Source organism: Lycium barbarum, chromosome 4, assembly GCF_019175385.1.
Source record: "Lycium barbarum isolate Lr01 chromosome 4, ASM1917538v2, whole genome shotgun sequence".
Lineage (NCBI taxonomy): Eukaryota > Viridiplantae > Streptophyta > Magnoliopsida > Solanales > Solanaceae > Lycium > Lycium barbarum.
In genome coordinates this window covers 148,194-175,986 of record NC_083340.1, presented here as the reverse complement: position 1 = coordinate 175,986, position 27,793 = coordinate 148,194, and the positions used below count along the sequence as shown (strand labels likewise).

The 27,793-nt window shown below is 36.2% G+C and overlaps 1 protein-coding gene across 1 annotated transcript; it reads left to right on the top strand.

The window, feature by feature from the left end:
• Nucleotides 1–11,745: 11,745 nt before the first annotated feature.
• On the top strand, nucleotides 11,746–13,205 carry LOC132638034 (photosynthetic NDH subunit of subcomplex B 3, chloroplastic). Its single transcript, XM_060355027.1, has 6 exons — nucleotides 11,746–12,125; nucleotides 12,207–12,317; nucleotides 12,400–12,456; nucleotides 12,587–12,649; nucleotides 12,768–12,830; nucleotides 12,915–13,205. Exons 1-6 carry the CDS (start codon nucleotides 11,916–11,918, stop codon nucleotides 13,026–13,028), a joined length of 618 nt encoding a protein of 205 aa, XP_060211010.1. The 5' UTR covers nucleotides 11,746–11,915; the 3' UTR covers nucleotides 13,029–13,205.
• The last annotated feature ends 14,588 nt before the right edge of the window (nucleotides 13,206–27,793 follow it).

The following is a 27,793-nucleotide window of genomic DNA, read 5'->3' as shown; positions in this document are numbered from 1 at the left end:
ATATTCGAGAAAAGGACCAAAATCATCCATAATGTTTGGGTTTGGATCAAAATCATACATATTCTTTCACATGGTGCACTAATAGTACATTATGTTTGCATAAGTGGTGCACTTTTAGTCACAATCCCAAATAAATTTAACGGAAAAGAACAAAAATGCCCCTGAACTTTTAGAAAAGGTATAAAAATACCCTTTATTCATCTATTTTGCTAAAACTACCCCTCAATTCAACTTTTTGAGAATTTATTCCCCTTGACTAACGGACAACACTAATTTTTTTTTTTAAAAAAAAAAATTAAATTGCACATGACATTTTATTACTGAAAAATTGATTTATTCTTTTAAAAAGAAATCTGAAAAATCGTTATTTGTAGAATAAGGAAAAATAATTTTTCAACATCCATTTCTTTAAAAAAACAAATGTAGTAAGCCTTTTATATATATATATATATATATATATATATATATATATATATATATATATATATATATATATATATATATATATATATAAACAGAATTGGATTTTCATTAAAACATGTGGAATTTTTTTAAGTTTGGAAAAAAAAATTTAACGGGTGGAAACCCCATTTTTTTTTTAGAAAATTCAATTTTTAAATCTGAAAAACTGATTGTTTTTTTAAGTAAAATGTGCAAAACTAATACTCCATAATTTTCTTCTAAATTTAAAAAAAGATAGTTTTCTGGTTTTTTTTTTAAACACAGTTTTTCCATAAAAAATTTAATTTTTTCAGATTTTTATAAAAATCCAATTTTTCACATTTTGAAACGAAAAAAAATTAGTGTTGTCCGTTAGTCAAGGTTTTACTCGTTAAAAAAAAGTTTTCCAAATTTAAAAAAATTCCAAGGTTTCAGATTTCTTTTTAAAAGAATAAATCAATTTTTCAGTAATAAAATGTCATGTGCAATTTAATTTTTTTTTTTAAAAAAAAAATTAGTGTTGTCTGTTAGTCAAGGGGAATAAATGAGCCAAAAAGTTGAATTGAGGGGTAGTTTTAGCAAAATAGATGAATAAAGGGTATTTTTATACCTTTTCTAAAAGTTTAGGGGCATTTTTGTTCTTTTCCGTTAAATTTATTTGGGATTGTGACTAAAAGTGCACCACTTATGCAAACATAATGTACTATTAGTGCACCATGTGAAAGAATATGTATGATTTTGATCCAAACCCAAACATTATGGATGATTTTGGTCCTTTTCTCATGGATATTCAAACAGGAGAATGGGGACTAAGTTGCAAATACACAAGACTTCATGTCCTCTGTTTCACAAGAAAGACAAAAAGTCACAACAGCCTTCATTCGTTGGCCGCGCGAGTCTCCTCTTTTTATACTTATTCAATTACTACTTTATCCTCCAATGGATTACTAGGAGTAGTACATTAATGAAAATTATTGCTCGCATGTTGGGCGTTTGTTTATCTTAAATAAAGAGGGGGGGGGGGGGGGGGGGGGAGAAAAAAGGAATGCTTAGCACCTTAAGTATTTAATTGTAAAGAAGTGGCAGTAGTTGGATTGATGGGTTGTTTGGTTACTGGCATTTGAGGAGATATGCGTTCTGCAATCACAAATAATGAGAAGTTCAAAGCAATATTAATGATTATGGCAGAAGAAAAGTTGAGCAGGTGGAGGAATATGGTATCATTAGGTGGTCGTTTGGTTGCTAGTCAAAATAGTCCCGGGATTACAATTCCGGGACTAATTTATCCCATCAGTTGGTATTATTTTATACCATCTGAAAGATGGTATAAAATAATCCCAGTATAAGTGGGTTAAGAAGGTATAAGTTGAGTTATTCCAGCACTAATTTTTATACCACGTTTAGTACAAGGTATAAATATAATCCCGGAATAAATCTATACCTTATACCAAACGTGGTATAAAAATTAGTACTGGCATAACCCATTTTATACCTCAAACCAAACGGCCACTAGGTGTTTATGGAGTAATATTTCCCATATAACAAATCATGGAAAATCCTCGCTTTCTCTTGAACAAGGGAGAAGAAAAAAAGAAAAGGTTAGAACATTGGTTTAACTGTTCACTGATTAGTGCTTGCTATATTAAGGACTTAAATCAAGGAGTAGGAAGGGGGCAGCTAAGTAAGTTTACAAGCTGAACACGTACGATAAGTGGTGTCGGAAGACGAGACAAGCGGACATGCATTAATATTTGAGAAAGTCCATCCATCAGTACATGAATTAATGACCCCTATTGCAACATTCCTCCTCTCTCGTTTTCTGATTCAAGACACCTTGACCTGGTCCCTCTTTTCCTTTCCTATCAGTATCTTGGGTTCTTAGAACGTAAAGAATATGACTTCGTACTAGTGTATGGGGCAAAATTCGTAAAATCGGTAGACATTTAGTGAACGTATCAAAAGATGACACGTGACGATGATGATATGTCAGATTCGAGTCAGTACGCGAGAGGCTTCGAGAAAGCATATGACGCTCCGGCGAAGTAATAGCTACCGGAGACAGAAACTATAAAGGGCCTACACAAGCATACCAACTCACCGGTCAAATGTCATTCAATGCATAACCGTTACAAGAAATTCCAAATCCTCCTCCAGTCTTAAATGTGCATTAATACCATTTATTACCATTCATTATCATAGCATTAATATTGATAGTGAAGAGGGCACGATTCATGAAACTTATACCCCATAGTTCAAGTATAAATAGAGCTTCTCATTCATTGTAAGGGACATCTGAAAATTATATACAAAAAATACATTGCTCTTATTTTGCTCTTAGTTCCTAATTGCTTTTGTTCAATTAAGCAAAGTTCTGATTGTTCGCTTGTCCGGAGACTCTAGCTCAAAGTTTCTCCAAGGCTCCGACTATTCTAACTTTTTAATTCGATTATATTTCGTTTCCAGCATTGCTAGCTATCGACAAAGAGAGAGCAAAAATCCTCCCATTGCCGTAGATCTCTGGATCAATGTTGTTGGGCACAGGCACTATAATGTTTTTTCTTTATGGTCTAAATTAAGGTATTAATGTTAGGTGATAGTCACAACTTTGCAATGCCAGTTCTACGGTTGAGTGGGTAGATCGTGCACTATGATTAACCAGCTAACCATATAAGAAATTGTTAAAAGATTTGGTAAACCTAGTTACTAACAAAACACCGGACACATTTATTTAGCAGATCGAATAGCTCACTCATAAAAAACCAAAGCAAAACACTAAATTCAACAAGCTTGCCAGTTGGTTAGACGCAACAATAAGTAATTTTGTTTCAGCCTAAAACCTTTCGAAGGAATTAAGGTAAAATTGTCTTTATTGCGGTATAATATCTTTATATTATTTGGTAGCATATTTGTAGGGAGATAATTACCATATATTAGTTAGTTTCCTTGTTTCACTAATTACTATATATTAGTTAGTTTCCTTGTTTCACTAGGATCTTAGTTTCCTTGTTTCACTAGGGTTCAAGATTGTATCATATATATATATTCTCTCTTGGTGAATGAATGGAACAAGTCAAGATTGTATAGTTTCTACATGGTATCAGAGCCACACGTTTTTTTTCTTCTCTTCATCGTAAATTTCCATGGCCGGTGACGCCTAACCTCCTCCACCACCACCCAAAATTGAGTCTAATTCTCCCTATTTTCTCGGTCCTCAAGACCGACCCGGGGACTATATCACGCCTACTCGTTTCAAGGGCGCATCAAATAACGCTGCCGTCGGTCAGCACTTTACTTCCGATCAATGGAAGGCTATTACGGGATTTTTTGGTAATGCTACAATTCCCGAAAATCGCTTGAATGGTAAGTTTGATGTTTTTTCTTGGATTATTGACACTGGTGCTACTCATCATGTTACCGGTGAGAAATCTTGGTTGTTTGATGTCCATACTGTTGATTGTCCTATTGGTTTGCCTAATGGTGAAAAGGTGCTTGCTTCTTTGGAAGGTTCTGTTCGACTGTCAGATAAAATCACCTTACATCATGTCCTTTATGTGCCTTATTACGTTGCAACTTACTCTCCGTCCCCCAACTTACTGATAATTTACATACTATTGTCTCTTTTAATTCTTATATGTGTGCTATTCATGACCCACTGAATGAGCTGATTGGAACGGGAGTTAGGAGGGACGGACTATACTATTTTAGCAAACCGGACGTGGTGCAACATGTGTCTACTGTCGTGGCAACGTCCGCATTGGAATTGTGGCATCGGCGATTGGGGCATCCTTCCGAGAGAGTAGTTAAGTTGCTTCCTCATGTCAGTAGTGATAAGAGTAGTTTAGCAAAGGATTGTGAAGTGTGTTTACGTGCTAAGCATCCTAGAGACAAATTTCCTTTAAGTGATAATAATGCATCTAGAATATTTGAGAAATACATTGTGATTTGTGGGGCTCATATCACCATGTTTCGTCATGTGGAGCTCGTTATTTTTTAACAATTGTTGATGATTTTTCCCGAGTTGTTTGGATTTACTTGTTGGTTGATAAAACAAAAGTGTTTCCGAAGTTTATGGCTTTTGTTGCTATGGTTGATCGACAATTTAATCAAACAATTAAAGTTGTACAAAGTGATAATGGTATAGAATTTAATTGTTTGATCGATTATTTTTCCGCCACTGGTATTTTGTTTCAAACCTCTTGTGTGGAATGGGAGGGTAGAGAGGAAGCATAAACATGTGTTGAATGTTGCGAGGGCTCTCACATTTCAAGCCAATTTGCCTATTTTTTTTCTGGGGTGAATGTGTTCTTGCTGCATCTCATCTCATAAATCGTACCCCCACACCCAAATTGGAAAATAAAACACCTTTTGAAATTTTATTCAATAAACCTCCTTCTTTTGATGCGATTCGTACTTTTGGGTGTTTGTGCTTTGCTCATAATCAAAAAACTCAGGGTGACAAATTTGCTAGTCGGAGCAGAAAGTGTTTGTTTGTGGGGTATCCATTTGGTAAGAAGGGGTGGCGGTTGTTTGATCTTGATACGAAGGAATTTTTTGTCTCTCGTGATGTAAAGTTTGTGGAGGATGTGTTTCCTTTTGCTTGTCCGGAAGATGTTAATATTTCGTCTAGTTTTTTTGATGAGGGTGCTGAAATTGATCGTGATTTTATGGTGTACAGGGATGAATTAGGGGGCGAAGTTGATAGTTCGGAGGCTGCCGAGCAGCAGCTGCAAACCACTGCCCAACCAGCGCCTGCTGGCAGCCAGGCCGAGCTGCAGCCAGCGGCCACTGTCCAGCCCGCTGGGAACCCAGCGCCAGCTGGCAGCGAGGCTGAGCGGCTGCCAACAGCCACTGCACAGCCCGCTGGGAACCCAGCGCCCGCTGGCAGCGAGGGGGTGCAACAACACCATACCCCAGTCACGAATGTGGAAGGTGGCTTGGGGCGTGGTTTTCGGGAGAAATTTTCCTCTGTTGTGCTTCGTGATTATGTGACACACTCAGTTTTTGCTAATAGTCCGTCCCCTACAACTCCTATTAACAATCAATCCTCAGGTACTCCCTATTCTTTGGCACACTATATTAATTGTGACAATTTTTCTGTAAATTATCGTAAGTTTCTTGCAGCTATTATTTCGGGTAAGGATCCTAAGACCTTCAAAGAAGCCATGAAACACGAAGGTTGGAGACATTCAATGAAAGAAGAGATACGTGCATTGGAAGACAATGGTACATGGACTTTGGAACATCTTCCTCCGGGTAAGAAAGCACTTGGTAATCAGTGGGTGTACAAGACCAAGTTTTTGTCAAATGGAGATGTGGAACGACTCAAATCGCGCTTGGTTGTGTTGGGAAATCATCAACAAGCGGGGATTGACTACAATGAAACTTTTGCTCCGGTCGCCAAGATGACTACTGTTCGAGCCTTCCTAGCCATTGCAGCATCCAAAAATTAGGAACTTCACCAAATGGATGTTCATAATGCCTTTTTACATGGTGACCTTGATGAGGAGGTGTATATGAAGCTCCCTCCCGGGTTTGAAAGTCCAGATCCTACGTTGGTGTGTCGTTTGCGCAAATCGCTGTATGGGTTGAAACAGGCCCCTAGATGTTGGTTTGCAAAATTGGTGACTGCTTTGAAAGGGTACGGTTTCCTTCAATCTTATTCTGATTATTCTCTTTTTACATTTACTAGAGGGAATATTCAGATTAATATCTTGGTTTATGTTGATGATCTTATTATTTCTGGGAATGATTCCGCTGCACTTGCAACTTTCAAAGCCTATTTGAGTGATTGTTTCAAAATGAAAGACCTTGGGTCTCTCAAATATTTTTTGGGTATTGAAGTAGCTCGTAGTTCATCAGGGTTGTTTTTGTGTCAACGAAAGTATACTCTTGATATTATCTCTGAAGCAGGATTGTTAGGTGCAAAGCCAAGTGGGTTCCCTATTGAGCAAAATCATAAACTTGGCCTTGCAAATGGAGATTTGTTGTCGGATCCGGAGGTATACCGTAGATTAGTCGGGCGTTTGATTTATTTGGGGGTCACTCGACCGGACTTGGCATATTCTGTTCATATTTTGTCTCAATTCATGCAAGAACCCCGGATTGAACATTGGGAAGCGGCCTTACGAGTGGTCCGTTATTTGAAAGGCACACCAGGACAGGGCATTTTGTTACGTGCCGACAGTGAGTTGACTTTGCAGGGATGGTGTGTTTCTGATTGGGCGGCTTGTCCGCTTACTCGTCGTTCGTTGACAGGTTGGCTAGTATTTCTAGGTCAATCTCCCATCTCTTGGAAGACAAAGAAGCAGCACACAGTTTCTAGATCTTCTGCAGAGGCTGAATATAGGTCCATGGTTGCGGTCACTTGTGAGTTGAAGTGGCTGAGAGGTCTGTTGTTGAGTTTAGGTATACAACATCCCAAGGCGATCAAATTGTTTTGTGATAGTCAGCCCGCTTTGCACATCGCAAAAAATCCGATTTTCCATGAACGAACAAAGCACATTGAGGTAGATTGCCACTTTGTTCGTGATGCAATTAATGAAGGTTTGATTTTTCCGTCACACGTTTCAACATCTTCACAATTGGCAGACATTTTTACCAAAGCTCTCGGCAAAACTCAGTTTGACTTCTTGCTTTCTAAGTTGGGCATTTTTTATTCCCATGCTCCAACTTGAGGGGGGGTATTGCGGTATAATATCTTTATATTATTTGGTAGCATATTTGTAGGGAGATAATTACCATATATTAGTTAGTTTCCTTATTTAACTAATTACCATATATTAGTTAGTTTCCTTGTTTCACTAGGATCTTAGTTTCCTTGTTTCACTAGGGTTCAAGATTGTATCCTATATATATTCTCTCTTGGTGAATTAATGGAACAAGTCAAGATTGTATAGTTTTTACAGTCTTCTATTCTTATTTTAATTCTACTATTTGTATGAGTATAAACTTTGATTAACAAAGGAGGGAGGGGGTGTGGGACTTTGACTTGTATGTTTGTTTGATAGTTCGAAACAAATGTTGAATGATATTGATTTTTTTTTCCCGCAAGCGAAGATATATGAGTTTTTTAAGTAAATTGTTTGGCCATAGAAATTAAAAAAAAAAACACTTTTCTTTGAAATTTTTGAAGTTGGAGTTTGAGTTGTGTTTGACTATAGTTTTTGTAAATAATATTTGATTGTTGAAATGTATTTTTCTTAGAAAACATGAAATATGATTTATAGCCACAAATTTCTAAAAACTAGCGAAATCACCCAAAGCAATTAATAAACATAACCAATGCAAGAAATATAGTAATTATACTTGAGAGTTGAGATCAACTTATGAAGTGCTCAAAACGAAAAGTTTCTTTCCATCAAAAGGCTGCAACTAAGAAGTTTGCTGGTGTACACAAAAAATATAGCATATCTAAATATGGTTTTGTTGCAAAATCCCCCTGTTTCTTTTCTTTTAGAGGCTTTTTAGCACATAATGTTCAATGTTGTTGGAGTGGAGAGCAACTAAGCAACATAAGTTGTCTCTGACCAGTGAAAAAAGTTGTATGAACTTTTAGGGTTAACATTGAGCAACATAAAAACTTTTGGGGTAAAAATTGAAAACAAAAGTAAAGGTCCAAAACAAAAAATGGAAAAAGTGAAAAATAAGGTTTTTGTTATTTTTTAAATTCTAAATATAACTTCAAATTTTATTTGAAATTTTTATAGCCAAACACCACAAAGTGAAGATAGTGAATAATTCTCGTGGCCAAACGGGTCCAAAATATTTTGCTAGCATAGACCTTGATAATATACTAGCTATTCACTTCAATTTCTATGTTGGTCTTGACAACTCTGGCAACCAGTACCAAAACAAAGTAAGCAATAACATTTGGAGGGTACAGCTATACTTTTAGGCTCTTGAAAATATCTAAACAATCAAGCAAACCAACAAACAAATAAACAAATGATTCATTATTAAATTATGCTTAAATCAACATCAATTTCACTAATATACGAATACTATTTGTTGGAACTATCAATTGTAAGACGGATTCAATCATGGAAAACTTGGGATTTCTAGACTCATTTTTTAGAGATTATGATTGTATCGCCTTTGTTACTACTTGTTAGTGTTCCTTGTTCCTACATTGCTCCAGAGCCACAGGTATGACTTCTGCATACGTAAATACCGGTTTGTTAACTTGTACGGTCAAACCTTTTTATAACAGTATCGTTGGGTTAGAATTTTTTTGGCTGTTATAGAGAATGACTGTTATACACATATAATAATATTGATATTTAAATAATACTGTATTTCACTGTTATAGGTAAAAAGATGCATAAAATTTATTTTTTCATGTTTAATTATCAAATTTTAAGCTTAATCACACTTTGTATAACGAAGGAAAATCTTTTAATGATGAAATATATATTCATATAGTAATATTTTTGTCATAAATAGTGTGTTAAATGATCAAATATTTGATCAAAATCTCTACACTTGTTCATGGAAATCATAGATATTCTATTTTTATAAAGATGGTTAATTATTATATTACCAAAAAAAGACAATAGCTGTTATATGAGAGGTAATTTTACAAAGAGCGTACTATTATAAAGTTGGTTGTTGCTGTTATAAGTAAAATACTGTTATAGAGAAGTAAAATATAACATAAAAAATTGGTTTCAAAAAAATTTGACTGTTACAGAGAAGTATTGTTATATGCGGATGCCATTATAAAGGGTCTGACTGTACATGTATTTAAGTTGCCAGCTTTACGTTTATTAATTCATGAATGAACCAACTTTGTTAGGCATGATTACCTTGGAAAACTTCTGCCTGCGAGCTAAAAATTGATACTCAATGTATTAGCTGAGGTAAGTGCAATTTGGTGCTTGTGAATACTTTCTTGTAAACTGGTTTGATTAGTTTGGGAGTTTACCCAAATACCCTCCTTATTTTTTATAAAGAAATCTAGCGTCGAGTTGAATTCATATAAGTTGAAATGAAACAGTACTTGTTTAAACCCCACACGTGACAGCCACTGTTATGTTCTTTTATAATTTCAATTTACACGTGACCTCCATTTAACTTTTTGGACTCCCTAAAATTATGGTGGAAGGATTACTTGTAATAATCAAGATTACAAATGAAAACAGGTACATTATGAATTTAAAGTAACATTAATAAACGGACACATAAGCTTCCGACTAGAACTCTGCACAATTCGTTTTTGAAGGAAAACGAGTGGCAAAGAAACATAAATTAGTTGTACGAATTCATATAATAGTAGTAACTAAAAATAAATAGAGTAGATACACAAGCTGACAAGCATCGTCAGGCGTAAGGGACGACAAATCGAAGGAACAAGAAAGAGAGTCAAGTAAGCAATGAATGGGGGATCGGCCGATCATCGGAAAGAAGTCAACTTAGGGGGAAGCAACATGGATCTGCACAAGGGACACGTCACGTGTCCATCGTCCACCCAAGTATCGAGACATCCTCTGTGGAAGACGTGGTGGCAGGTGATGAGCTCTCTGACCTCATCGTCTAGCTCCATAGATTCAAGGCAGATGGAGCATCCCTTCACCAATTCATCAGTATTGCCACGACGGAGGAGGAGGTAATCGCTGTAGAGGAGTATTGGAACTTTGAGCTTCACGGCTGCGATGGCGACCTCGATTGGAACGGTGACAAGGGAAGGGCAACTGCCCTCTAATAGGAGTATGTAACTATTCGGGTTGTAGCCGGAATCCGCATCATCATCTTCAGGTGCAGGTTTGTACAGACCCAGCCGAGTGAGGCCAACAATGACCATCAATTTCAGATGCCTCCATAAGCCCACAAAGAATGTAGCTGTCAGAAATTTCGGTAATTCTATGGCATGGAAGAGGAACCCCATCACCTCCGCTACGGACACAACTAGTCACAAAAGGCAAACAACTGGTCCCTTAACAACAATAGTGGATTGATTTGTCCCTTTAGTTTCAGTTTCATAATAACTGGTCCTTCCTCATTTATATAATACTAGTAACGCTGGTGGTGGTCTACATCTACGCCTCTTTTATTTTTTTATAGGATACCAAAATTAAAATACACAATTAAATATCGACAAGTTATATTAAAACTGAAGATTAAATAAAAATTTATTTATTTTCTCGTCATTCGATACATACTCTCTCCGTTTCAATTTATGTGAACTCATTTGACTAGACACGACATTTAAAAAAGAGTGAAGACTTTTGAAACTTGTGATTCAAAATAAGTCTTGAATATTTGTATGGCTGTAAATTACTTCATAAGGTGAATTTGTTTTCAAATTAGGAAAAAGATCATTCATTTTGACACAGACTAAAAAGAAAATAAGTTTATATAAATTGAAACAAAGGGAGTATAATTTATCTTAAATATAGAACCCAAATAAAACTTAAAAGTATTTTTAGTTTTATTTTTAGTAGGGTAATGTGGTAACTTTCTTAATTTTCTTGGAGAAGGGACAAAAATAAGTTGTGTGAAAATCATACAAGCGGCCGCCATTGAATTTTTTGTCGAGTAAATTATATACTCCTGTGAAAAGGAAGTGGCCATGACTGAGCCACGAATCATACAGGAAGTGCGAATATTCAATTTGAAGCCCTAGAAAGTTTAAATAAATTACTCCCTCTATTCACTTTTATTTATCTACAATTTCAAAAATAAAATTTTACTTTTATTTGTCCACTATCTCATATCAAGAGAAAAGTAATTTATTTTTTCTATTTTACCCTCACCATTAATTACTCATTTCAAATCATTCTCTAAATTCAATACAATTATTCACCAATTAATATGAGTATCATGATAAAATATGCATTTCATTTATTATTTCTTAAAGAATGTGCAAAGTCCATAGCGGGCAAATAAAAGTGAACAGAGGGAGTAATTAATGTATCAATTTCTAGATAACAGATTAAATAGAACGACGAAGACATAAGTTTAACAATAATTATCTTCTAAGGAAGCCATGAGATGAAGGCACAACCTTTTAATTTAAGAAACTCGTTTTTAAACTGAATGAAACTAAACAAGGAGAAATAAGAAGATCACAATAAGAAAACAGGTCGTTGACTCTAAATAGTAACTCCTAAATTAAACAAAATGCAAAAAGAATAATCCAAATGTTCTGGTTTCACTCTGTTAGATTAATTAAAAAATGATACGAAATGGTTACGGTCTAAAACTTGATGAGGAGAACATGTATGATTGTACGTCCCCAAATATTTCTTTACTTTTTAACAATAAAATATTTGTAGTAGAAGTTCCATGTAACGAACGGATAAGATAAGGAGAGCCAGCCACCCACAACATTTTACCAAAAAAAAAAAAAAAAAGTGTACATGTGCTCCCTATCCATTTTATGAATCTACCACTAGCGGAGTATCTGAAAAAGTGCAGCTCCTCCTTTATTTTCGATATCAACATTATTGCTTGTTGTATGAGTAACAGAAATTAAAATGAGAGCAATTGAAATATACTCGTATGGGGCCTTAGCTTCTATATCACAGTCGTCTATTTGGAAACACAAGAAGATAGCTGCTCATCAGAGCGTGAGATTGAATCGAACAAAAATCAGAGCAGTTGGAACTGTTCCAGAAAAGAGTAGTGAGAGAGCAGCAATATCACAGGAAGATGAAGAGCCTTGTGTCAAATTTCAATTTGTCAGCGTGAGTACTACTACTACTATATATATATATATACTTAGTCGATCCATCAATATTAATGTATATATGTATTGGTTTGTTCAGTCGGTATTGCTACCAGATGGGACACCAGATGTGCAGCTACGGAAAGCATGTGGTGGCCAAAAACTTAGAGACATAATGCTGGATGCTAATGTCGAGTTGTATGGACCTTATGTATGTTGTTCCATATATCTACTCTTATAATTCATCTCCTCATTTATTCTTCTTATTATGTTTATATTTTCCATTCTTTAAGGCAAGACCTTTGCTCAATTGTGGGGGAGGAGGAACTTGTGCCACATGTTTGGTTGAGGTGAGCCGCCATATATGTTTAGATCTTTCTTATTTGGTTGGTTTAATATAATATTCTGGCTTGCATGCCCAACACTTGATTAATTAATGTTTACAAGTATCTGACACCTGCATAATTAACTGTTAATTAGGTCGTTGAAGGAAAGGAGCTACTCAACCCTCGTACTAACAAGGAGAATGAAAATTTGAAACGGGTATATACGATCCGATATATATATATATATATATATTCTGCTAATTGCTCCATTTTCTAGAGAAAACCAGTCATGTACATATATTAATTAATCTGTTTTTAATATGTATGATTTTCAGCATCCAAAGAATTGGAGGCTTGCTTGTCAGGCAATGGTTGGTAAACCTGATTCTAGAGGCATGGTATGGAATTTTTCTATTGAGTAATTATTCTAGTAATTAATTAATATGGTATAAACAATAATTAATGACGATTAATTTGTGCAGATGGTCATTCAGCAACTTCCGGAATGGAAAGCACACGAATGGAATTACAGAGGATTACCTCCTATTGAAGAAGAAGAAGAAGAAGAAGAATCAATTTCCTCATCTTCAGCCTGAGTTTTTATATTTAGAGAGCACTACGGAAGAAATGATAATATGCTCTTGCTTTTAATTGAGTCCACTTATGAGCTTCATCCTTTATAAATATACTGTTACCACTACTTAGTTGAGTTTTTATATTTAGAGAGCACCCCTCTTTTTCTTAAAATTTATAAAAGACCCCTTTCTCCTCTATATTCTTTTATTTTTATTACCACTACTTTTTTTTTTTTTTTTTTGCCTGGAAACTTTAACAAACAAGAAATTAAAGAGACGGGAAAAAGAAACAGGATAATTTCTTCTCTCCTATATATATATATATATAGAGAGAGAGAGAGAGAGTACTAAGAATACCATTGTTTGTTTTTGTTGTAACATGGGAAATAATTGATTATCCAACACATGATACTCTTCCGTTATAATTAAAGAACTCTTAATCACTGTGGTAATGTTTTGATAGCTTCAGTTGTATCAAGTGAAGATCGACATTTATATTTCCTTCTATAGTTGGAAGAGGGGAAGAAGAAATGAACCACAAACACCCAGTGGAAAATACTTCACCACCTTGTTTTTGCTACTAAATGTAGTTTGAAACTTATAGGTATAGACGAACTCTAATCAAAGACTTATTTTACAATTATTTAACCATTGCTTTTGAAATATTGGGGAGAGGTGATTAGGCAGGAGCAGGACATGGCGCAGTTTCAGATTACCGGGGACATGACCTTAGATAGGAGGTTGTAGAGGGCTCAGATTACGATAGAAGGCTAGTAGGTAGTCTCGCTTTTCTGTCGCACTAGTAGGCGTAGTTTTGCTCTACTGTTTATTGCCCTTTGTTTCCTGCTTTTATGTGTTGGGTCTTGTCTCTCCATGCTGTTTTATCATGACTTCTTTGCCCTTGTTATTTCTCATTTTCGCATTGCTTTGATTTGCTTGTCGGTATCTGACTTTTTCCCCTTGTTTTCTTTTGAGCCAAGAGTCTTTCGGAAACAACCTCCCTACCTTCCAAAGTGGGGGTAAGGTCTGCGTACATTTAACCCTCCCCAGACCTCACACTGTGGGATTTAACTGGTATGTTGTTGTTGTTGTTGTTGTTGTTGTTGTTGCTTTTGAAAATTAACCATTGCTTTTTACAAGCCCACTTGACCTTACTTTTGACATAGGTTAGTTTAATTCACATACTCCATCCGTCTCAAATTATTTGTTGTTTTTGTTTTGTTTTACACGCCTCTTAAGAAATATTAATTAGGTGGCGTATTTGACTAACTTTACCCTTATTTATGTCTAAGTTATAATTTTTCTCCATTAAATAGTTACTCTATATGTGTTATCCTCATTAATGACAGCAAAATTCTACTAATGCTAAAATGGGAATAAAAGAATTAATTGTGTCTTGAACTCCTAAAACGAAAAATAATTTGAGACAATTGTTTTTAGTAACCACAACAGATAATTTGAGACGGAAGGAGTACAAATTAAAAGAAATTGGTTATTGAAGGTTCTTCGCCCCCTAGAACTTGGAAGTTAAACATCTCGCATCAATAACCCTTTTTCATGTTTATACAAGTTCACTTAAAAACGATACAATTAAGACACTACTTGAGATTAAAATCTAAAAATTAGGCAATTGTGTTTTTTTTTGGAAAAACACAGAGAGATAATTGTGATTTTAGAGCGAAAGCTTTTAAATTTTATCGGCAAACTGTTGGGTTGAGGTCCACCCATGTGGGAAAGAAGAAAAGTGGCCGAAAATGAAAGTTGAGACATCATAACGATGTCGGCCGAAAGTGAAAGTTGAGACAGCATAACGATGTTGGCCGAAAGTGAAAGTAGATTTTTTTTTTTTTGGCTTGAAATCTCAACTATAAATAGAGGCACTTCTTCTCATTCTACACACACCAAAAAAATTTGAAGAAGACAACACATCCCAAAAATTCTTGAGTGTAATTGGGATTGGGGTTGTGAGGTTGAGTGTTGTAAACACTTGTAATATTTCTTCTTTAATAAGATCTGCAGCAGCAACGTGGACGTAGCTCTCACATTGAGGGTGAACCACTATAAATATGTGTGTGCTATTTATTCTTCGCTTACATCACGGCGTAAGTAGGTTCTGTCTAAGGAGGTTGGTATTTAAGTGGTCTAGCTGTGACCCTCCAATCTTCCTGGGAACCTGCTTACAAAGGTCGGATTTGAGATTCAAATCCTAACAACTGGTATCAGAGCAACAGGTTGTGTTGTGATTTTAGAAACGATGGGAGGCGAAGATGGTACGACGCACGGCATCGGTAAATTCGATGGTACAGATTTTGCGTTCTGGAAAATGCAAATTGAAGATTATTTATATGGCAGAAAGCTTCATGAACCTCTGAGTCCGAAACTAGAGGAGATGAAGCAAGCAGATTGGGATCTCCTCGACAGACAAGTTCTGGGAGTCATTCGGCTGACGCTGTCAAAGAACGTTGCTCACAACGTGGCAAAGGAGAAGACCACCGCAGATATGATGAAGGTATTGTCTGACATGTATGAGAAACCTTCGACAAATAATAAGGTATTTCTCATGAAGAAACTATTTCATCTAAAGATGATGGAAAATGCTCATGTTGCTGCACACGTAAATGAATTCAATACCATTGTAAATCAATTGTCATCGGTAAAAATTAATTTCGATGATGAAGTGCAAGCTCTAATTTTGTTGGCATCCCTACCAAATAGCTGGGAGCCAATGAAAGCAGCGGTTAGTAATTCTGTCGGCAGTGACAAACTAAAGTTCAACGATGTTAGGGATCGTATCCTTGCTGAGGAGGTGCGCAGGACAGATTCTGGAGAGGCATCGACGAGTTCTGCTTTTAATGTTGAAAACAGAAGCAGAAATTATGACAGAAACTACAATCGAAATAGGGGCAGATCGAAGTCAAGGAATGGCAGGGGTCAATCCAGACCAGGACGAACACTTGAGTGTTGGAACTGTGGAAAACCAGGTCACCTCAAGAAGAACTACAGGGCGCCAAAGAAGGAAGACAACAAGGGGGCTGGAATCAACGCTGCTACGGAAGACATTGGCGATGCGTTGTTGCTATCGGTTGACAGCCCGATAGAATCTTGGGTGCTTGACTTAGGAGCGTCCTTTCATACCACCCCACATCATGATATAATGACAAACTACGTGGCTGGGAATCTCGGCAAAGTTTATTTAGCCGATGGAGAGCCGCTAGACGTTGTTGGCACGGGAGACATTAATTTGAAGATGTCAAATGGATCCTCGTGGAAGATTACAAAAGCTAGACATGTTCCAAAGCTGATGCGAAACCTGATCTCAGTAGGTCAGCTTGATGATGAGGGATATGATCTCAACTTTAGTAATGGGTCTTGGAAGGTGGCGAAAGGTGCTATGGTAGTTGGCCGAGGAAAGAAGATTGGCACTCTCTACATGACGACTAGCTGTCGTGATACTGTTGTTGTGGTTGACAACACAAAGAAGACAGATTTGTGGCATTGTCGGCTGGGGCATATCAGCCAGAAGGGGATGAAGTTGTTGGTGACAAATAGCTTAATTCCGGAGCTGAAGATGGTGGACCTTCATACGTGTGAGAGCTGCATTCTCGGAAAACAAAAGCGAGTAAGTTTCTCAAATGCAGGCAGGAAGTTGAAGGTCAAGAAGCTGGAATTGGTGCACACAGACGTGTGGGGACCTACCACTGTCCCCTCTCTTGGAGGATCACACTACTACGTGACCTTCATTGATGATTCAACCAGGAAGGTATGGGTTTACTTTATGAAAAATAAATCTGATGTGTTTAGTGTATTCAAAAGATGGAAAGCCATGGTCGAGAATGAAACAAACCTCAAGTTGAAGTGTTTGAGGTCCGACAACGGCGGAGAATACACCGATGGTAATTTCAAACGGTACTGTGCCGATAATGGGATCAAGATGATGAAGACTATTCCTAGAACGCCACAACAAAATGGAATAGCCGAAAGAATGAACCGAACGTTGAACGAGCGTGCTCGGAGTATGAGAATACACTCTGGACTGCCCAAGACATTCTGGGCAGATGCAGTCAATACCGCGGCCTTCTTAATTAACCAAGGACCGTCAGTTCCCTTGGATTTCAGAATTCCAGAAGAAGTCTGGAGTGGGAAGAAGGTAAATCTTTCATTTCTGAAAGTGTTCGGCTTCTTATCATATGTTCATAATGATGACACGGCTAGAAGCAAGCTTGATCCATAATCAAAGAAGTGTTACTTTATTGGCTATGGTGACACCGAGCTTGGTTACCGATTTTGGGATGAACAAAATCGGAAGATCATTCAAAGCAGGAATGTTGTCTTCAACGAAGAGGTACTGTACAAAGACAAGTTGCAAAAAAATTCAGAATGTCAGGACAAGGAATCGGAAATAGTCGATTTGAGGGACTTCCCGACACCTGAGCCGCAGGCAGGTACAACCGAGGCAGAGGAACAAACAATCCGAGAAGGTGCTAATGAAAGTGCTGATTCTGAAACAAATAAACAGACGCCAATCACAGAACTGCGTAGATCATCCAGGATCAGGAAGCCGATTCACAAGTACTCTCCATCCCTCAACTACATTCTACTCACTGATAGAGGGGAGCGGGAATGTTATGAAGAAGCAATGCAAGTCAATGAATCGACTAAGTGGGAGCTGGCAATGAAGGATGAGATGGATTCACTATCGGCAAATCATACATGGGAGTTAGCCGAGTTGCCAAAGGATAAGAGGGCATTGCAAAACAAATGGGTTTATCGGATAAAGGAAGAACCCAATGGAAGCAAGCGTTATAAAGCAAGGTTAGTTGCAAAGGGATTTCAACAGAAAGAAGACATCGACTATACGGAGATCTTCTCTCCCGTAGTCAAGATGGAGACCATCAGAACTGTTCTTGGACTGGTAGCAAAGGAAAATCTACATCCACAACAGATGGACGTGAAAACTGCATTTCTTCACGGTGATCTAGACGAGGAAATCTACATGCGACAGCTGGAGGGATTCAAAGTCAAAGGAAAGGAGAATCTGGTGTGCAAACTTCAAAAGAGTCTGTACGGACTAAAACAGGCTCCAAGACAGTGGTATTTAAAGTTTGACAACTTTATGAAGAAAGCTGATTTTTCAAGGTGCGAGGCAGATCACTGTTGTTACTTCAAGAAATTTTAAGACTCGTACATGATACTACTACTCTATGTCGACGACATGCTAATCGTAGGAGCAAACCTACAGGAGATTGATCGGTTGAAAAAAGGGTTATCGGAAGAGTTTGCAATGAAGGATTTGGGAGCTACAAAGCAAATCCTTGGGATGAGAATCGACCGAAGCAAGGAGGGCATCAAACTCTCACAAGAATAATATGTGAGGAAAGTTATCAAAAGGTTCAACATGCATGATGCCAAGCCAGTCAGCACTCCCTTGGCTGGACACTTTCGGTTGTCAAAGGATCAGTCGTCAAAAACCGAGGATGAGAAGAAGCAGATGGACAAGATACCTTATGCATCTGCAATCGGTAGTCTTATGTATGCAATGATATGTACAAGGCCAGACATTGCACATGCAGTGGGAGTTGTCAGCCGATTTATGAGCAATCCGGGAAAGCAACACTGGGAGGCTGTGAAGTGGATATTCGGATATCTGAAAGGCAGCTCGAGTTCAGCTCTGTATTTTCGAAAATCAGAAACAGGATTGCAAGGGTATGTTGATGCTGACAACGGTGGTGATGTTGATAGCAGAAAGAGCACATCCGGGTATGTTTACACCTTCGGAGGTACTGCAATCTCTTGGGTTTCCAAGTTGCAAAAGATAGTAGCTCTCTTTAGTTGTGACGCTGAGTACGTTGCTGTGACGGAGGCCACAAAGGAAGTGATGTGGCTACAATATTTTCTGCGGGAATTGGATCAGGACCACGAGGGAAGTGTGCTATATTGTGATAGCCAAAGTGCCATTCATTTGGCAAAGAACCCGGTCTACCATGCTCGAACTCAACACATGCAACTCCGGTACCATTTCATTAGATCAGCTTTGGAAGATGGAGCGTTAGTGCTTGAGAAGATCGCAGGGAGTCAGAATCCAGTAGACATGCTGACAAAGGTTGTGACGATAGACAAACTGAAGCTATGTTCAGCTTCAGTTGGCCTGCACGAAGTATGAAACTAGGAAAGAGCTGCTGCATCGATCAAAGTGTGAAGACAAATTAAAATTAGCCTTCAAGTGGGAGAATTGTTGGGTTGAGGTCCACCCATGTGGGAAAGAAGAAAAGTGGCCGAAAGTGAAAGTTGAGACATCATAACGACGTCGGCCGAAAGTGAAAGTTGAGACATCATAACGATGTTGGCCGAAAGTGAAAGTAGAGATTTTTTTTTTTGCTTTAAATCTCAACTATAAATAGAGGCACTTCTTCTCATTCTACACACACCAAAAAAATTGAAGAAGACAATACATCCAAAAAATTCTTGAGTGTAATTGGGATTGGGGTTGTGAGGTTGAGTGTTGTAAACACTTGTAATATTTCTTCTTTAATAAGATCTGCAGCAGCAACGTGGACATAGCTCTCACATTGAGGGTGAACCACTATAAATATGTGTGTGCTATTTATTATTCGCTTACATCACGGCGTAAGTAGGTTCTGTCTAAGGAAGTTAGTATTTAAGTGGTCCAGCTGTGACCCTCCAATCTTTCCTGGGAACCTGCTTATAAAGGTCGGATTTGGGATTCAAATCCTAACACAAACAATACAAATTAAGGAATCATACAAAAGGGTGCAAATTTTGATGGAAGATAATTTGCAACAAAAAGTAGAGGTTAACTCACTTGGGGCATTTAATTATGGTGACTCTTTAGTTTTTTTTTTATTTTATTTTAGGAGAGGTGACTCAAGTTTTAATTATTAGGTGGAGGTGATAATTTTCTATTAGTGATTAAGGGGTTTTGAAGTTGCCCAAAAGTTTTTATTTTGACACTTTGACCCTTAACTTTATTTTTAACCCTTTGCTCTCAAGTTTTATTATTAACACTTTGACCCACCCCCGCCACCGACCCCATACTCCCAACGCCCCTCCCCTGCCCCCCCATCCCCACCCCACCCCCCGCAAATTTTTCTTTTCACCCCTTCCTCCTCCCAACCTCCTAAACCCCCACCCCCACAATTTTTTTTTTAATTTTCTTTATTTGTTTTTTCACCCCCCCCCCCTCTCCTCCTCCTCCTCGCAACCCTTCCCCCACCCTCCAAAAAGAAATTTAAAAAGATTTTTTCTTACCAGCCTCCACTCCTCTCCCCTCCCCCCCCAAACCAAAAAAAAAAAGTTTTTATTTTTTTTTATTTTTTCACCATCCCCCGCTCCTCCTCTCACCCCTCACTACCCCACCCCAAAAAATTGATTTTTTAATTTATTTTTTCACACCCCTTGTCCTCCTACTCCTCGCAACTCTCACCCCCCCCCCCCCCACCCAAAAAAAAAATTTTGATTTATTCTTACCAGCCTCCACTCCTCTTCCCATCCCTCCCCCCCACCCCCACCCCCGAAAAAAAAATTGATCTTTTTTTTTTATATTTTCACCTGCCCCCACCCCTCACTCCCTTCCCCCTCCCCCCCCACTCCCCCAAAAAAATTGCTTTTTTAAAAAAAGTTTTGAAAAGTTTTTCTTTTTGTTTTTTTTCACCCACCACCACCCACCCGTCAAAAAAAAGTTTGTTTAAAAAAATGTTTTGAAAAGTTTTTTTTTTTTGCTTTTTTTTTTTTTGCACCACGCCCCTCACTCACTAAAAAAGGATATTGAAAAGAATTTTTGATTTTTTTGGGGGTTTAGGAAAAGTTTGGATAAAATTCAGGTTGTTGTTGTAGTGTGTTTATAGTGAAATAGATGATTTTTCTGTGGTTGTCCTGGTATGGTTCAGGGTTTAGGAAAAGATATCCAATAGATGATTTTTTTGTTCATGTCCTGGTATTTATCTAGTTCTGTTTATAGAAGATATTCAACGAATTTATAGTTGTTGCAATAAGTTCTACACTTGTGACAACAAGTAGACAATCTGTTCCAACAACTACAAATCTATTGGATATAGCTTCAGTTATTTGGTTCTGGTTATACAAAATATCCAACAGATTTGTAGTTGTTGTCCAAGCCGAAATGCTCTATAGTTGTTAATTGCACTGTGTTGTAATAATAGTTATTTGTTGGAACTTTATGACATTTTAATTTTATTCCTTTTTAGAATGGTAATTTCTGTTCTTGGTGCTTGTGAACTTGGTTTATATGATATGATGATCGTGTTCAAATCACAAATGTGTGTATTGTTGTTAATAAATTGCTGAACAGTTTTCAACAAGTAATGAATCTGTAGCAACAGTTCTGTAACTTGTTGGGTTTTATCCAATAAGTAACAGGACTTGTTGCAACAACTAGTAACTTGTGTTTTATCCAACTGCTAAAAGATTTCCAGCAAATAAGTAATCTGTTGCAACAACTGACAGGCCTTGTTGCAGCAACTAAGTTACATGTTGGGGGTTTTCCAACAAGTGGAGTGATTGTTGCAGAAAGTGAATAACTTGTTGTGTTTTATCCAACAAGAGTAAGGACTTGTTTAACAACTATGTCATTTGCCGCAATAGATATTACAGTTGTTGCAACAGATACTACACTTGTTGCAACAGATATTACAGTTGTTGCAACGGATGCTACTTGATTCACCCATATTTAGTGATCAACAAAGAGAATCAATGATATTTAGTGATAAACAAAGGACATCAATAATAAGTAGTGATCAATATATATAATACTTAATCAATTTGATGGTAATTTGAGTCAGGAATATGCACTAAATTCAATGATCATTAGAGTGAATTGATGTGAACTACTTGATTCACCCATATTTAGTGATAAGAAAATGAAATCAACCATATTTAGTGACCAATATATAGTACTTAATCAATTTGATAATATTTTGAGTCAGGAAAGATGATCTACTAAGTCAGTATGCACTAAATCGAATGATTATTATAGTGAATTGATGTGAACTTCTTGATTCACTCATATTTAGTGATAAACAAAGGAAATCAACTATATTTAGCGATCAATGTATAATACTTAATCAATTTGATGTATTTTGAGTCAGAAAAAATGATCTACTAAGTCAGTATGCACTAAATCGAGTGATCATTAGAGTGAATTGATGTGAACTACTTGATTCACCCATATTTAGTGATAAACAAATGAATCAACGATATTTAGTGATGAATATTTATATCTACTAACATCCTTAATGGATTAGATAGTAATTTCATGGATTAGATGGGCAATTCTAAGTGTATTCTTAGAACAGATACTACAGTTGCTGCAACAGATACCACAGTTGCTGCAACAGATACTACAGTTGTTGCAACAGGTACTACACTTGCTACAACAGACACTACAGTTGTTACAAAGGATACTACACTTGTTCTAACAGATACTACAATTATTCCAACAGATACTACACTTGCTGTAACAGATACTATACTTGTTGCAATAGATACTACTTTTGGTTTACCCATATTTAGCGATCAATAAAGGAAATCAATCATATTTAGTGATAAACAATGGAAATCAACCATATTTAGTGATCAATATATATATACTTAAGCAATTTGATGGTGTTTTGGGTCAGGATAGATGATCAACTAAGTCCAATACGCACTAAACGGAGTGATCATTGAAGTGAATTGATGTGAACTACTTGATTCTCCCATATTTAGTGATAAATAATGGAAATCAACTATATTTATTGATCAATATATATACTTAAGCAATTTGATGGTGTTTTGGGTCAGGATAGATGATCAACTAAGTCCAATACGCACTAAATGGAGTGATCATTGGAGTGAATTGATGTGAACTACTTGATTCACCCATATTTAGTGATAAAAAATGGAAATCAACCATATTTAGTGATCAATATACATACTTAAGCAATTTGATGGTGTTTTGGGTCAGGAATATGATCAACTAAGTCCAATACGCACTAAGTGGGGTGATCATTGGAATGAATTGGTGTGAACTACTTGATTCACTCATATTTAGTGATCAATATATATATCTACCAAAATCATTAGTAATTTGTTGTAACTTTTTCCACAGCTGTATGATCTATTGCAACAGATTAGTAACTTGTTTAAACAGATTAGTTATTTGTTGGAACGGATTAGTAACTTGTTGGAACAGAATAGTAATCTGTTGTAACTTCTTCTATAACTGTACTATCTTTTGCAACAGATTAGTAACTTGTTTAAATAGATTAGTTACTTATTGGAATTGATTAGTAACTTGTTGAAACAAATTAGTAATTTGTTGCAACTTCTTCAACAACTGTATGATTTGTTGCAATCATTTAGGCAACTTGTCTAAACAGATTAGTAACTTGTTTAAACAGATTAGTTACTTGTTGGAACGGATTAGTAACTTGTTGCAACTTCTTCATAACTGTATGATCTGTTGCAATCATTTAGGCAACTTGTCTAAACAGATTAATAACTTGTTTAAACAGATTAGTTACTTGTTGTAACGGATTAGTAACTTGTTGCAACTTCTTCAATAACTGTAGGATTTGTTGCAATCATTTAGGCAACTTAGCAGATCAGTAACTTGTTTAAACTGATCCATCTATTGAAATAGATTAGTAACTTGTTGCAACTTCTTCAACAAGTGTATGATCTGTTGCAACAATTAACTCATCTGTTACGACATATTTTTTAGTTTTTACAATAATTTAAGCAATTGTTTGATTTTTTCCAACAAGGTGAGTAATTTGTTGCAACAACTAAGCGACTAAGCAATTCTACTGTATGCATCTATTGCAACAATTAGTAAGCAAAATAAATAAGTTCATAAATAAAAATTGTTCAACAGCCACCTTGGCTCCAAATACCATAACTAATCAAAATAAACAAGTTCATAAACTTCATTCACAAATAACATAAAGGACAAAAAAAAAAAACAGAAATTGTTCAACAGCCTCCAACTACCACAACTTAAATAATAGTTTGTTCAGCAACTACCTTCTGGGGTGTAGTAGATTTCCTTGATCTACTTCATCTCATTCATTTCCATCATCAGTTTCTTCATCTTCTAGTTCTTCTTCACTTTCTTCATTTGTATATATTGCTTCTTAGCTCTATTTTTCTTCTCTTTGTGAGGATTGATTATTAGTTTGGCTGCCAATATGACTATATCTTTCCTTAACATTTGCTGATTCATAAATAAATTGTCTACTTGTTGCAACAAGTGTAGAACTTGTAGCAACAATTACAAATCTGTAGGATATCCTCTACAAACAGAACCAAATAACTGAAGCTATATCCAACAGATTTGTAGTTGTTGCAACAGATCATCTATTTGTTACAACAAGTGTAGAACTTGTGGCAACAACTAAAAATCTGTTGGATATCTTCTACAAACAGAAGAAAGTAACTGAAGCTATGTCCAACAGATTTATAGTAGTTGCAACAGATTGTCTATTTGTTACAACAAGTGTAGAACTTGTTGCAACAACTAAAAATCTGTTGGATATCCTACAAACAGAAGCAAATAACTAAAGCTATGTCCAACAGATTAGTGAGTCGTTGCAACAGATTGTCTACTTGTTGCAAAAAGTGTAGCATTTGTTGCAACAACTACAAATCTATTAGTTATCTTCTACAAATAGAACCAGATAAATACCAGGTGTTACGCCCTATTTTGAACGGATCCAAGATAGTTTGCAACTTTCCGGTTCTTCTAACTGGTTTAAAAGGGTTAGAGTCGCCACCTTATTTTTTAGGAAAATCAGGAAACCTATATGTACTTGTGTGTCTACTCCATTTTAGTCCACGAAACCTATGAGATTCTAGATAAGGGTTTTATTTACCCCGAGGAGAAGGTATTAAGCATCCCTCAGAGCCCGCCCGAAGACAGTCCTTAGACTTAGTTTAACTGAACACTAGAGGAGGATTATCTATCTGTTAATCATTATTATTACATGTTTTCAAAATGTTTTGACTTCATGAAAAGCTATATCAATATCAAGTATTCATAAAGAATGTATAGTAAAAAAAAGAATATATAAAAGAGTATAAAGAGAATGTACCTCGTAAGTATAAAGAGTATATCTGTTAGTACAAAGAGTGTATACATATGTTAGTGTAAAGAATGTGTAACTAGAATATATATATAAAAAAATGTAAGATTATGTAAAAATAAATATATCAAGGATATAAAGAATGTGCGTCTATGTATATTAAAAGAATGTATGTATATCAAACATATAAAGAACATATTTCTAGTGTAAAAGAGTGTACGTCAAACCTAAAATGTATAAAGAATTGTATAACTAGGTATATTAGTGCATAAAGAATGTAAAAATAATTTACGAATATTCATTGGTGTAAAAATTTTATATAACAAAATTATTCAGAAAAGTGAAGTTTATTTGACTTGTTTCTATCGTTTAGTTAAAAAGAGTTTTTGTTTAATGAATATCCTATCAAAAGAATAAGGAATAAAATAATTGTAAAAAGTATTGGTAAAAAATAAGTATAAGGGATTGTGGATAAAAAATGAGTGAAAATGTGTAATGCCTCTAAAGAATAAAAGATTTGTGAATAGAAGACTTAATATTTGCCTAGCGTCAAAATGTGAATTTAACATAATTAAAATATGTATTAGTGTACACGAAACAATATAAAATGTAAGTTGTATTAAGAGTGTATAAATAATATAAAATAAAGGATGGACTAGTATTTTTTGCTTAAACGTCAAAAGTGTAAATTTATTTAACAAAGTATTTATACCAAGTCAATTTAATACAGTTATGAAAGTATTGACGACCTAAGTCTTGCCTAAAGCGAATGACAATTTTAAGTTTAACAAACAAGGCGACAAGTAAATAAATACATCAACCCGTCATTCCAAAAATAAAGTTTCCACTATATGATGAGTTTATGTTTTGTACAGTTATAAAAAAAATGCGAAAAGTAAATACAAACAGTGATTCGATGAAGTCTTCGGGTTCCTTCCGAGTGTCGTCTTCGGATGTATCTCCAGTACCTGTATAAACACTTAGTAAAAGTGTTAGTAAGAGAATAAATAACTATCTAACGAATTAAAGAAATGATAAATAAACTTAAAACAAAAAACCCGTCTTTTGTACATGGGAGGCCTTGGAAATCGACGAAAATTTCTTCATCGGCCATTTGGGTTTAGTATTCGCCCAAATGAATTTAACTAAATGCGACAAAAAATTTAACAGTATCACTGACCGCCAAAAATATTTTTCCGGGCACAAAGCCAATATTTATTTAGTAAAAGAAATGTAAAATCAGTCTGACTGCAACGTAACAGGGATGAATGTAATACAAAACCAATAGCAAAATTAGCTATAGCTAGATTACAACAGCAGCAATAACTAAAAAAATAAACTCGCAGAATACGCCCGACAAATGCAAAGACAGCGCCAATGATTTTCCGAAACAGTTAAGGCAACACAAAAATTATTAAAAGGCAATAATAAACATAGCAATGGTCTAATGTAACATAGCAGTGATAGCAAATATAGTCTACAATGGGCAGCCATGGTCGTCGGAGAACGATCTCCGGCGAAGCTCCATGCAAAGTAGTAGCGAGAAAAAAAAATAAAGGGAGAAGGGAAAGGGACTGGCGGTGCTGTGGAGAGGAAAGGGAGACGACTGGTGGTTGCTCACTGGTGGTAGGGACGGAGAACGGAGGGCGTGGTGCACTGGTGGAGCGTGGCTGGTGGAGTTGTTGTTCGCTGCTCCGGTTCACTGGAGATGGAGCTCCTCGCCGGAGCAGCGGGAGGGGGAGGACGAATCGGGGGTGTTGTGCTGCCTGGGCTGTACAGTGGTGGTCGGGGCGATGGGAAGAGAGAGAGGGAGACGAAAAAGGAGGTGTAGGGGGTGGTTTGGTGTGTCGCCGGAGCTCCGAGCTCCAGCGTGGTGGCGGCGGCGGCTGGAAGAGAGGAGTGAGGGGAGAGAAAAAAAAGTGTTTAGATTTTTTTTTATGAGAAAAAATCTGAAAATGTGCATAAGTGTTGTGTGTGTTGTGTAAAAAAAAATATAACCCCCTTTATTCCTTTATAATGCAAACTAACACCCCTTCTTGTCCAAAAAATAATGATCTTCCCCCTCTTGTCCCCTTTACCCCTTTTAACCCTTATGTAAAAATGCAATAACCAATGGATCAAGAACCTAACCCATCACCTCAAATGTCAACTTTTAAAAAGGTGACGAGACCTTGACTTGATCGAATTTTTGCTCTGCGTTTAAAAATTAATTGCTCCAATTTTCTCTGCACCGACGGACTATACTAAAATATAGTTAAATAATAATGTAAGTATAAAATATAAATATTAATGTATAAGATATAAAAAAATGTACCTCTATAAATAAAGAAACAATTATTAATTGCACAAAATGGTAGTATTACGTTGTACATGTGCAAAAATAATGATTCTTAAAGATGACAATAAATTGATAAAATTCCTAGAATAAGGATAATCATCAATAAATTGTCAAAAAAATGTAAAAATGTGTAAAAAGCTATTTTGTGCTCTTTAACGAATCAGGGCCCCCCCAAAACGTTAATTTTAAGCACGTAGAGCCAAATTAGGTGTCAAGAACAAAAAAATTATTTGTTGGATATATTTTCGTAAACCCTGAACCATACCAGGACAACAACAAAAAAACCATCTATTTCACTACAAACACATAACAACAACAACCTGGATTTTATCCAAACTTTTCCTAAACCC